The sequence below is a fragment of the Salvia splendens genome, chromosome 9, assembly GCF_004379255.2.
Source record: "Salvia splendens isolate huo1 chromosome 9, SspV2, whole genome shotgun sequence".
NCBI lineage: Eukaryota > Viridiplantae > Streptophyta > Magnoliopsida > Lamiales > Lamiaceae > Salvia > Salvia splendens.
The window spans coordinates 4,263,141-4,276,787 of record NC_056040.1 but is presented as its reverse complement, the minus strand read 5'-3'; the positions used below and the strand labels follow the sequence as shown (position 1 = coordinate 4,276,787).

General features: G+C 33.9%; 1 protein-coding gene and 1 long non-coding RNA gene across 2 annotated transcripts; both read right to left on the bottom strand.

Moving 5' to 3' along the window:
• Nucleotides 1–8,775: 8,775 nt before the first annotated feature.
• Nucleotides 8,776–9,372, bottom strand: LOC121748147 (protein ASPARTIC PROTEASE IN GUARD CELL 1-like). The gene has a single exon (XM_042142372.1). The coding sequence runs from the start codon at nt 9,370–9,372 to the stop codon at nt 8,776–8,778; it is 597 nt and encodes a 198-aa protein (XP_041998306.1).
• A 1,413-nt stretch (nt 9,373–10,785) lies between these two features.
• On the bottom strand, nt 10,786–11,892 carry LOC121746924. The gene is made up of 2 exons (XR_006039089.1): nt 11,601–11,892; nt 10,786–11,103 (listed from the first exon to the last, which is right to left on the bottom strand). It is a non-coding gene; the product is annotated as an uncharacterized LOC121746924 (long non-coding RNA).
• Nucleotides 11,893–13,647: the final 1,755 nt, after the last annotated feature.

Here is a 13,647-nt window from a genome sequence, read left to right as displayed (position 1 = left end):
AAAAAAAGATTAAACTAATAAAATTGGTGAAATAAGTTGTGGTCGGAAATGAGGCTTAAAATGTGACTGTCTTATTGCAATTGCAAGTGATTTGGTTGAAATAAAAATTGTTAACGTGACAGAAGAGAAACGAATTGTGACTGGAAATGAGGGTTTATTGTAAATGCCCTTATATCACAATTAGACCAATGATTTTGTATTTTAAATAAAAATCGTGCTAATTAAGGTGCGAAGACTATGCAGTGGTTCCAACGATCTGTATATTTTATTTAACAATTTTCCTAACCAACTATTATTCCAAGAATGAATTATTTATTTTAGCACAGTCCTTTTAGTTTGAGTAATTTCGCTTTTTTTATATTAATTTATTGCATACATTGATGCAATACGAGAGGACCACGTAAGTAAGTCATTGCATTTTCAAGAGCTTTTACACTAGTATTCGTGATTTGTATAATAACAACGGCTACATTAATTGATATAGTTGGGAAGCAAATTTTCAATTATTAAAAACTATATAGGTGGGCGAGCTAGATTTGTAGGCTCAAGTTAATTTATTGCGTGGCAATATTATTTATGGTATACCCATTATTCGTCTTGATTGTCAAAGTATACGCCAAATTTTATCATGGCAATGGATACGTGATCGCTGTGTAAAAAAGAAAAAATATTCCCTAGTCCAGAGTCTAGACATATCTAATTGGCATAACTTGGTATATCCAACTAATAATTTTTTTGACAAATGTAATTAATATCCATATATTACATGGAAACTATGTCCACCTAATATATGAAAATTTCCCTCACCTAATAATATTTTAAAATAGTTTAAATATTAATATTTTATTTTATTTTAATAGCATATGGAGAAATCTGCTAACTTTGTTAGGCTATTTACTCACATAGGTTTAAATTAATGGATTGATATACGATTTAAATTATGTTAACTTTGGTAGCATTAATATTAATTCATTTGAATTTTTAATTTTATATGTATCGAAATTTATATGCATCAAAACTTTCAAATAAACGAATTAAATAAAGAACAACAAAATTGAGAAAAAATTTCCATGTAAGTGTAAATGGTTTCCATATTATATATGATCACATGTCAAAAAATTATTAATTGAACACACAAAGTCATATTGCCAATTTAGTATGAGTAAGGAATATTTTCTCAAAAAGTAGTCACTCTACCATTAAATTATTCGCGAATGGCTAATTTTTTTTTATGTCCATCACATAATGAACTCTACGAAACAACACGATTAATCGCTCCAAATTTATCATCTAAATCACTAAATCAGTGTAGTTAAATAGAACCTCAGAATTTATGGTTTCCATATTTCTTCTAGTAATACAAAAGCAACAAATAGAATTAAATAATATTCGTGGTGGACATTCTACTTTTCTAAGGCCACAGCCCTTTGCAATATTAGTAATTGAGCTAACATTCTAGTGAAGGCCCACATTAATATCATTCTTCTATTAAAGTAAAACATTAGTACTATTTTTAGATGTAATTTTATGCATTATTTTTTTGGTTTCAAAGTAGTTGAATTGTAGTATTCATTTTCAAGTCGTCACAAGGTAGTTAGATTTGTTTTCTTTGTTGGTAATAAAATTTTATTTTCTCTCATCCTTTATTTTCTTCGTGTAAATTTCATTTTCTTATATCTCGTGTCCAAAAGAAACATTTCAACTAACTAGAGAAATATAGAGCATTACTTAAGTGGATCCCTATTTGTGACATACTAATCAATAACATTGAGTTAAAAAACTGGTCACAATTAGGGGTGAGCAAAAAAATCGAAAACCGAATATCCGAACCGAACCAAACCGAAAAATTGAAATTCGGTTCGGTTTTTTCGGTTTTTCGGTTCGGTTCGGTTCGGTTTTGAAAATACAAAAATTTCGTCCGAACCGAACCGAAAAACCGAATTTTATTTTAATATAATATTATCCATATATATATATATATATATATATATATATATATATATATATATATATATATACATGTGACTATGTGAGAGTGGTGACTATAAAAAATGACCTACATTTCAAAAGTCAAGTCCTTGTATATTTTAAAGTTTAAATTATATGGATGCATAGTTGTGAATCATAGCATAATTGTAGTGGTATTAATATGCCATGAGAAGAGAGAGAAAGAGAGAGAATCATGGAAACGGAGAAGAAAAGGAAACGAGCGGTGGCTGGAGCAAGAGAGCCGGAGCCGGCGGTGGAGGAGGCTTCTCCGCCGCCGACGGAGGAAGAAGTGGAGGAATTCTTCGCCATACTCAGAAGGATGAGAGTCGCCGTCAAGTACTTTGAGAAGGAAGCTTCTACCAATACTAAAAGCGGCGAGCCGCAGAGCTCTACCGCGCCTGCGGCGGAAGACGGCGGAGGAAAGAGTGTGGTGGCGAGAATTGGATTGGATCTCAACGCCGTGCCGGAGGTGGAAAGTAATTTGATTTAGACTTTTTAAAGTATTATTGTATTATCTAAGTTTAATAATTAAGCATAATGTTTTCTTAAAAAAATTATGTACAGCCTGACAATCGATGTGTGGCATCTGAATATTTACTACTTTTATATTTTGAAAACTTGTTAGCGACATATTTCTTTCATTTGTTCGACTTAGGATTCTCTATCAAAGCAACCATTTAGAATGTTTTATTTAAAGACAAAAGTAAAGGTTGAGAATATTAAATTACAGATAGCGTTCGACACAACATCTCGTTTGGTAGTATAAAAAGTACATAGATAGTAGAATTAAAAATAATATTACTATATGTAACTTTGTTATTCTACTACGAACAAATAAGAGATTTAGAGGAGTAGATTTATGTAAAGAGAGGTTGCTGGAGTCTTTATTGGAAAATGAGATCACTTCAAAAAATTTCTTTACACAAAATAGAAGAAAGAATTAATAAAATAGAAAATAAGACTTTTAATTATATATAAATTGAGAATTTATTTGATAGATATTAGATATACTCCCTCCATCCATTAAAAAAAATCTCATTTTGCCATTTTGATATCATATCTAAAAAAATGAGAGTTTAAATCTCATACTTTATCCATTTTCTCTATCATCTCTCTTACTTTATTCATTTTTTCTCGTTTTCGGTCTCTCTTTATCAGTTTTTCATTAAAACTCGTGTCGTCCACAAATGAGACTATTTTTTGTGGACGGATGAAGTAATTTATATTTGATGGATAAACTTTATATAATCAAATTAAATGAAACATCACTTCTCGTAGTCTAAGAATTTTGCTCAAATAAAGTCATGGGTGAGTAGTTATATGCAAGTGTAGTTATTATCTTGTTGTGTTGTGTGTGTCGATTTGTGATAGCTTCATCATGTACCATGTTGAGGTTAGAATTGGACTCTACATCTATACATACTTAATAGTACTATAGTTTGTGGTATCCATAAATGAATTTTTAAAGTAAGATACACTATATGAATTAGTATGTCACATAGTTTTTGGGCTGCAAGAACTAGAACAGTTTTAATTGGTCTATAAGAGCATCTGTAACCCTTGGGGCCGGGCCGCAAATTGCGAGTCCCGGCCCGTCCCATGCATTACACGGAAGGGCGGCACGGCTCAGGCCCGTCCCGGTGACGCGTGACCGGCCTGGGGAGCGTCCCGAGTCCCGGCCCGGGACGGGGTTGCACGGAGACGGGCCGCAAGTCCCGCGTCCCGGCCCAGCGTTGCACGGTGACGGGCCGGGCCGCAACCAAATTTTTTTTTTTTTATATTTTAAATTCGAAATTTTTATATTTTAAATTCGAAATTTTTGTCAACTACGTTGTCACCGAGCCGCCCGTGCAGGGCCTTCCTCACGACATCCGCAATGTCATGGCTCGTTCAGCTGCGATGCGCCAAGAGGAACAACACACTCGCCTCCAAGCCGATCTAATCGAAGAAATTTGGACTCGCAACAACGTTTTCCAGCATTGACGTTATGTTTTCATGTATTTTATTTTCAGTTTGAAAATTTATATGTTGTAATTTTGCAGTATTCGATGAAATTAAATTTTCCGTGTTATAAATTTACAGCGTTTTTTATTTTACTTTCAAAATAGGTTGGAGTTGTGAATAGTGTCATTTATTAGTTGCGGCCCGGGCCGCAACCTGCAGGGTTACAGCAGTTGGGGCCTGGGCCGCAACTGTAGAGGAATGATGACGTGGAGGGGACTTGGGGCCGGAAATGGGGACGGGGTTACTGATGCCCTAAGAATTAGAACAACATTTGAGCTTGTGTTCTTTTTTCACTTCTAAATTGCTAATCACTTTTTGTGTAGGAATTTAGTGGATGACGGCAAAGTTTTCTGTGCAAGTCTAATTGTTTATATATTACAGTATTATTTTGGAATTTTAGGTTAGTTTGCTATAAAGTTAAAAAAAATCAATATGAATTCTCCTTTATTTTGATTAATTTTCTAAGGAAGAGAAGAGTGGTAAAACAATTTTTGATACTTACTATTTATTAATAGCACAAATTATTTGGTTCGTCTCACAACAAAATTTTTTTGCCATAAAAAGTATTAAGCTTGAAGTTGTTTGTAAGTAGCGAATTTTTATTAGCAAATTGTGACAAATGAGAAATCATAGGTAGACATCACTTTTAATAAATTAAAACAATAAATACGAGTAAGAATAAACAATAATAAATTATCCGTAGGTTATAAGAATTTTTGATGAACCAGATGCATCAATCTCAGACGATTCAGCTCGAATCCAATGGAACAAGCACCTAGTTTGGAGTATTTTTTTATCCAAAAAGTTGGGTATATTATGCTTCCATGTCAAATATCAATTTAATTTGGGTATTTTCTATTTTAATTTTCAACATTCTTGTATGTCGTTTTACACAGATAAATTTATTGGTCTAATGAATCTTAGTTAATTTCATTGCCAAGATTTGAAATCAAATGCTCAAAAAGTAGTTATATACTCCTTTAATTAGGCATAATAAATCCTAAAAAATAATTATAAGATCAAACCTCGGGGGGGTTAAATTAAGTGGAACACGTAATACTGATAGTGAGGCAAAAATCTTGAGTGCATTGTGTCGGTGCCTCTGCTTGGGTCGAAAATTCAATAAAAACATTATTTTGTGATTTGAAAATTCAATGAAAATAGTACCGTATAATTTGTTGTTTTAAAGTTTAATTATTTTATTTTTGAATTGTGAAAAGATACTACCATTATACTACCGTATAATGAATAGATTTTACAATAGATTTTCTTGTATACCCCAGGTGTAGAAATCTGATGTTCATTCCGCCCCACGTGTGAGGGTGTGTTAAAACCTCTAAATCTTGTCATACGTCGACTTAGTAATAATCTTATCTCATCTATATAATTTGAGGGGATAGAGTGGTCATTTCTAATAAACTTTAAACTTCGGGCGAGATAATCCATTTGTATCAAAAGGTTTTGATACAGTATTGAAATTGAACAATTAATACTCATATATGAAAATATAGTTGTCTTATACCGTTAGTCTGTTACTATCGAAACTCTAATCGAATTGGAATGGATTATTTTTCTTATTCTAAATTGGCAATTTGCTGTCGCTCCTGAATAAATTACATTACACAACAATAGTCTGTGTAATTGTTAATTAATGTCTTAGTGACTGACTTTATTCTGATTTTACAATAATTAAGTTGCACGTCTTTTCATTTATTAGGTAGGATTTATATAATAATATGGTCAGCCTAATTAATAAAATGACACGTGCCCTACACTCAATCCTGGCCAAAATATGCGACTGTCTTATTTATTACTACAAAGAACACTAAATTAATAAGGTAGTTTGGGCATTATTTATTGAAAGAACTCATTGCTTTTCCATTAGAGATGGGGAATTGATCATAGTCAAAAGAGTATTTAATTGAAGTTGTGAGGGGTTGAATTGAATGGGGTATGGTGCATAATAATGTTCATAATTCATATAATACAATAAAAAAATCAATGAAATAATTTCAACAATTGGATGAGACCTACTCTTTATCTTTATAGCATGTGATGACACTATGTCCCATCCCCATCTCATTGTCTCTCAAAATCAAAATATATAGCTTTTGTGAAAGAGAGATAGGATTTCTCAATCAATGAAAAATATTTGAAAGCACATGCCCTACCCAACTAATATTACTAGAACATAAAGTTATATATGAGAGAATGAGGGTCTCAAATATTGAGGAGAGAGAAGAAAATAACCATGACTTTGGTTTCTTGGGCTAAGAAGGAGCTTGCAAAACTTAAAGTTCAAAGCTCCAAGAGGCTGCTCATGCCTCCTCCTCAAACAACAACCACCTTAAACACTTCTGTAAACAAGGTGTGTGTGTCTCTCTCTCTCTTACTTTTCATTGCTAATTATCATAATTCGACTGGTAAAAATGGTTAGCAGCGGATTAGCAACAGATCTACGCCGGCCGTTGTTAAATTGTTTGCTGCTAAATTTTAGCAATGGCTTAAATTGCGCTACTAATATTTTAGTAATGGATTAGCCAACTTAATTTGTTAATTGTTATTAGTACTATTTTGTTAATTTGATTGAGAAAACCAGGTGTCTGAATTGGCTGCTGATTTGAGATGCACCAAATGCCGAGAGAAAGTTGCTGCATTAGCTTCAACTTTAAATGGTGGTGTTATATATATGTGTGTATAGTTTTTATAATTTTTGTATAGTTTAATTCGATACATATATATATGTTAATTTTTGTTATGCAGATCTGGAGTCGATAGTGGTGGATGTGGTTGAGAAAAAGGTGACGCTCACACGAAACCCACTCAACCTTTGATTTATGAAGTCATATGTATACATCTTGATAAAATCTCATTTCATTATTGGGAGTTTCATGATTTTAGATGTTAATTGTTGAAATAATTTGATGGAGTGAGATATATATATATATACCGACAGTTTTACTGTTTGTGGTGTCGTTCATTTGTACGCCTAATTGGTGAGATTAAGAGGCATGTTAATTAATGTGTTACATAAAATTGGGTTTCAATATTATATTTATTAAAAAAATAGGTGACATTTTAATAGTAGATGAAAGGAATTACTCATATACCAATGAAAGCATCATTGTTAAAGAACATTTTAGTTCAGGAGCATGGATCCTCGAGGAAGATAGGAATCTTTCTTTGCTCCATAGTCATGGGCGTCTTTTTGCAGGTATAGATTCTCAGAGATCTTTTAGGTATACGAGGAATAAAAATTTTAGTGGTCTAGACATATTGACGTATTGTATATTCAATTAATTATAATTTTAGAAATTATTTCTCTACTTCTATTTTCTCTCTTTCTGTAATTATGGTTGGCTGGATATACCATGTGACAATATGCCTGAATAACTTATATTTTATTCTAATGCTCAATGGCAACCCATGAGAATGGAATTGGGCAATTTAGTGGGCTTTCAGCCCATTAAAAGTATGGTGTGATTCTAACCAAATCAATTAATCCAATTACTTCAAAGAGTCAATTGTGTTGAAGATGCGATTTGGTGTACTTTTGTCATAAGGTAACATAATTTTTTGAACCAAATTGGTATAGAAACTCACTTTTATGAATGGAGCTAAGAAACGCAATAAATTTTTGAATCACAATGGTATAGAAACTCACTTTTGTGAATTGTGATTGAACCAAAACTGATATATATGAACTCGAAAAATGACTGTTATTTTTATTAATTAAGAGGATTATATGGAATTTAAAATTATGTGATGTTTTAGGAGAGGGAAAGTGGATGCTAGTTGTCATTGAAAACGGAAAACACTTTCACAAATTCAAAAATATACTTTGACGTGATATTGATTTATTTCAGAATAACATTGAACGTTATTAGTATAAGACTAAAGTTCCAATTTGGTCCTTTACATATTGCGTTTTTTTTTTTATTTTGGTCCAAAACATTATCTTTTGAATTATTCGGTCTCTCACATTTGAAATCGGATCACATTTGATCCATTTTGGACGGTTCCGTCAAATTTTTTACAGTTTTAATTAGCGGGTCATAAATCCGTCACTAACTGGGAGAAACTGATCCGTCACAAATCCGTCAAAGCTCCTCTCCCGGGTGACTCTACTGGTGGCTCTCCTCCTCATCTTCTTCTTCACCCTCAACTACCCTCCCCTCTCCCCCTCCAGTTTTAAATAATACTAATAAGGGTCTGTTCAAGTTGCTATATATGGGCAGAAAATGGTGTATTTCTGGACTTAAACCTTTGAAGTCAGCCCGAGAAATAGATTTGGGCCCGCACTGTTTGAGCCACAAATACCATTATTTGAATTCTCGACATTTTGGTGGTATTATATTCTTGCATTGAGAGTTGTGCCTAGAAATGAGGGACATATACCATATTTGCCCTGCGAATTTGGAGGTGGCGGGATGTGAATTTTTTTGGGTGAGGACGTTTTAGGCAGAACACTACTTATTGCCTTTTAATTAAATAATAAAATAAAGCTGCTAAATCTATTACAGGTCTAATTATGGAATGTTGAACAACGGCAATTGTCAAAAAATTACATGGTTAAACAGTGACTAATCTCATCAAGATAATATTCTAGGCTATCCATATCAATTAAAATGAACAGACCCTAAATAGTTAGAAGGGAGAAATGGTAAAACAAGAGAAAATAATATTGATATTTTTTTTCAATAAAATATTATTCTTTCTCCTACTTTACTATTTATCCACTTTAACTGTATCAATCTCAAGCGGTCTTTTAACTTTAGATTTTTATTTTCTATCAACCTGGTAGAGGCAGGCGTTGGTGCGGCAGGCGGAGGTGTCGAGGGTGGAGCACTGGGGGGAGGCGCAGGGGAGGGGGCGGTAGGTGGAGGAGGCGGAGGGGTTGAAAATGGGGTCAGACTGGTTGTAGCAGGCGGCGCAGGGGCGGCATTGGAGCCAGGTGACGTCGCTGCCGCTGTCGAGGACCATGTAGAAGTTTTTAGCGGGGCGGCCGACGCCGAGGCGGATGCCGGAGGTGACGGGGGACTGGATCTCCAGCGGGGGGAGGTCGGATGTGGAGGTGGCGGAGAGGGCGAGGGAGTGGCGGAGGAGGAGGGAGTGGACACGGGCCTGGTCGCGGGTGAGGCGGGAGAGGGTGAGGGCGGTGTAGTTGGCGGTGGCGGGATGGAGGGAGGAGCGGGGGTGGAGGGTTAGGGAGAGAGAGGGGGGATGTGGTTGGTGGTGTGTGGTGGGAAAGGAGAGTTGAGGAGGTTGGTGGAGGTCGAAGAGCTCAAATTGATGGTCGGAGGAGGAGGTGGTGGAGATGAGAATGAGAGAGAAGAGGATGGCGGAGGTGAGGGAGAGGGAGAGGGAGGGAGAAGCCATGTTTTTTTTAAGGATGTAAGAGGGGAGGGAGTTGGATTTATACAGGTGGAGTAAATGTGGTAGCTGGTAAGTGGTAACATAATACAATTGGAACATTAATTTGGATTTAGTTTTTGGTTTTTAACTGTTGGGTCCCGCGCGACGCATATCCGAACTACACATTACTTGGGGTATTTCATATATATTGCTTGCAACCCTGTCTATTCTGCTGTATAAGAAGTGGTTTGCACCCCAACACTAAGCTAAACTTACATTTCTACATCAAACTAAGCTCGGATATATATGCACGTGAAATCACGAGGCGTGAGTTTGGATTGTAAAAGATGAATATACTCGATTTAGAATTTGAATAATCATAGTATTATCTTTTAGACTTTTACCCTCTAAAGAGAAAAAGAAAAGGTTATGAAGGTTCACTTTGACGTTGTGGAAATGCTCGGCCCATCATCTTTGGATTATATACAAAGTTGTTAAACATATGTTATATGCATTCACGACAAGATAAATTTGGCACTCTTCACTTTATTGGGAATTTGTGATCCTTTTTTCATATTCGTTTCAATATATATCGTGTTTCACTGATTTATTTAACTGCATAATTTTAATTGAGTATATATATATGGAGTATACGAAATAAAAAACAACAAAGTTGTTTGCATAAATATATTTCAATAATTTTAATTGGTTTGCTATAGAAGCATATACGGAGTAGTTTACTTGTGGTGGTGAATTTAGATGCAGCATTTTTAACTCTGAATTCAGATGAAAACTTAGATAAAGAACTAGAGAGTTGTATCTTGTTCAGAGGGATTCTTGAGTAGATTATTGAGTGTTGGAACCCAGACGTTGAATTATTATTTACTATGCTTTTGTAGAAATATAAGTTTAATAAGATTTAAGTGATAAATACTACTATGTGCTTAACTAATTTTAGTTTGATAATTATGTGAGTATGTTTAGTACTCGAAGAGTGAAAATTAATATTTGCCTTTTGATAGTTGGAATTAATTAAGAAATTAATTTTATCTTGATTGACTGACCAAAGCATTGATGAGTCCAATTTTTAATCATATCTAAATTCTCCGACTATATAGTTCTTGCATCTTATGATTTATTTATTTTCCTCTTAAAATCTCTTCCAAAATCATAGCTAAATAGTGCATTTTCTAAAAATAATTATATTCATTCATATTAAGAGTTAAAACTAAATAAACAGTCATTTCAACTTACTTACCCATGCCCTCATAAACATTAATTGTGACTAGGGGTGTGCATTCGGGTTTCGGTTCGGTTTTTCGCCCAAACCGAACCGAACCCGAAAAACTGAATTTAGGCTAAAATTGAAACCGAATCGAAACCGAAAACCGAAAAACCGAAAACCAAAAAACCGAAAACCGAACTTAAAAAACTGAATTAAACCGAAAAACTGAAATTATATAAAAAACTGAAAAACCGAAAAATCTAAACCGAAATTCTGGGAAAAAACAGAACAAAATTACAGATACGTATTTAGGCTACAATAACAATGTCAGCTAAAATAAAGTTTTACTCGTCAACAAATTATAAACATTCAAGTCTTCAATGCTTCCAGCTTCTAAGTTTCAACAACTAATTGAGATTTCACTACAAGTCTTCAATCATCAATAAATTCAAAGTTTCAATTACTTTCTTGCTCATATTTCCAAGTACGAAGGAAGGAACTTTGGCCCAATCCTTTGTCCATAGTTAAATCTGAAAAACAAAACAATCTCATAAGTAATTGATAATGAGATGGAGAATTCATGAATTTCCAAGAAAATAGTAACAAAGACTAAAGGGTAGAGGGGTTCAGAAAATTGAAATATAAAAAAATTTAAAACATGGGCAATGGACGGCAGATCTGAATTGATTAGTACAATCGTAATTCTCAATTTCACCAGACCTGAATTGATTAGTTCAATCATAATTTTCAATTTCACCATATGCAGCTTCCCTAATTACATATCTGATTAATATTTCAGATACTCATTTTCAAACATCAAAGTAGAGTTAAGCAAATTAAACAAATTCAACAATTTAATCATTTGTAAATAAATATTAACTTACACATTAATGTGTAAATACAAGAACTTTGGATTTATTTTAAATTTGCACAGAGCTGTGAAGAAATACACAAACTTAAATAAAAAATCCAAGTACAATCTCTTAACAAATTAAACAGGAATTAAAGAGGTGAGTGGAGTATTTACCTTCTTATGGAAGAAGGCGTGGATGGCGGGCGGAGGCGACCGCTAGGGCGACGGGCTTGAGCACGGGCCGCAAGGCTGGAGGCGACGGGATGGGTAGAGATAGGAGAAGGGTTGGAGGCTTGCTAGCTTGGAGAGGAGAATGGAGACAGGAAGAAATCTTCTAGAGTTCTGGGGTTAGAGAGTGAAGAATGAGAGAAAAAGAGGCGGACTCATTTAGGGTTACAGATTTGGGAGTATATATATATATATATAGGGAGATGATCAAAATAAGTATGTGTTTAAATCCAGAAATGCAGACCAAATCTCAGCCCTAGGATTAGATGATCTAATGGTTAATAATTAACCAAAAACACGGAAGGTCATAATTAAACAATTTTAGGTCATATTATAATATTTGGATTTAATGTCATACTAAGATCGTTTTAGGTCATGCTTTGTTAGCATGACCTACAAATTACCTAATTATGACCTAAAAGTGCCCTAATTATGATATTGTTCTGCGTTTCTGTATTTAAATCCAGTTTTGCATAGATCAAAACCCGAAGGTATTTGATCAAAACAAGTATTGGCTTAAACCAAGAAATACAGACCGTTTTTTGTCCATAGGATTAGCCAATCTCATCTTAAGATTAGATTATCTGACGGATAGATTAATTTGTCAGATATTATTAATTTAATCACTAATATTATTAAAAGGTTAATTATGTCAATCCATGATTTCGTTGGTTATGGACATTCCTATAATTTTGCATATTCATTTTTCCACTAACTTATCGTTTGCTATGTGATTTAACAATCCATAATTTCATCTCCTTCCTATATTAATTGAAAATTCTGACGATCTTCCACATTTAAAGATTTGCTAATATACTTTAACAATTTGATTGGGGCGGTATAGAATTCTTTACGGCCAACCTTTGAGTTTGCATTATACATTCTCGAAAACTATCTACTTTCGTTTAACATTACGTTTTGCATCGATTTGTTAGTTTTTTTTTGTTTTTTGTTGCTCGATCCAATATACTGTAAATTAATACAATGTACTTCAATTTTTCTTCTCATTTTTCATTTCTGCGGGTATATTTTATTTAACTTAGAATTTAAGTATCTGAATACTCATTTTTTTTGACATGATTACGTATGACCTAAGTCCGTACTTAGTATGACATAACTTTATCATCAATTATTTTTATTCTTGATTCTGTATCAGTATCATTAATGATGCAAGTATGACTTATTTGTATTGCTAATATGACATGTTATTGTACGACCGTTTATATGCACTAAGTATGACCGATTTGTCCGCTATGTTTCGATTTTTGTATAGTATGACCCATTTTCAAATAAGATAGTGGTATGAGTTGTATGCCGCGATTTCATCCTATTATGACCTATTATCATTATACAGCCCAGAAGAAGAAACTAATGGAGGAATTTTATGGTGTTGAGGCACCCCAGGAAGTAGATGTACAACCTCCTGAAGTCGTCAGCACGAAGGGATGTGGTAGTAGACTCCCATCAAGAGTGGAGAAGGCTTTGAAGCTTAAGAGCAAGCCTTTGCGTCAATGTAAGAAATGTCAGGAGTGGGGTCACCACGATTCAAGGAATTGCGACAAATTCAAAGAGAAAGAAAAGGTGCGGTCCAGAAGAAATTCTGATGTTTGATACAATGTATTTTGTTTTTTTAAGTAATACGTCGGTTTAAATCTTTTTTTGGAGACCATTTTATTTGCAATGTTACGTTGTTAGAAATGACTGAGTTCATTCTTAATTTTATTTGGCATTCTGTTTGTCAATAGTTTTATGTCATGTCTTGAACTGTGGTTTATTATGACTCAGTTTAACATTAACTTTGCATGACCCATATATTCATCTAGTATGGCCCAAGTGAATAAATTAATATCTTGGCGTAAAAACACGAGTTTTATATGATGACTCTAATGTTGCCTAAATATGACCCAATATACCCACACAATGATATGACATATAAAATTGTTTAGTATGACCCAAAAGCATAATTAATGTTCATAACAATTGTTTTTGCATG

Coding starts and splice junctions, on each gene's coding strand:
- LOC121748147 (XM_042142372.1), bottom strand. CDS start 9,372: ATGGCTTCTCCCTCCCTCTCCCTCTCCCTCACCTCCGCCATCCTCTTC.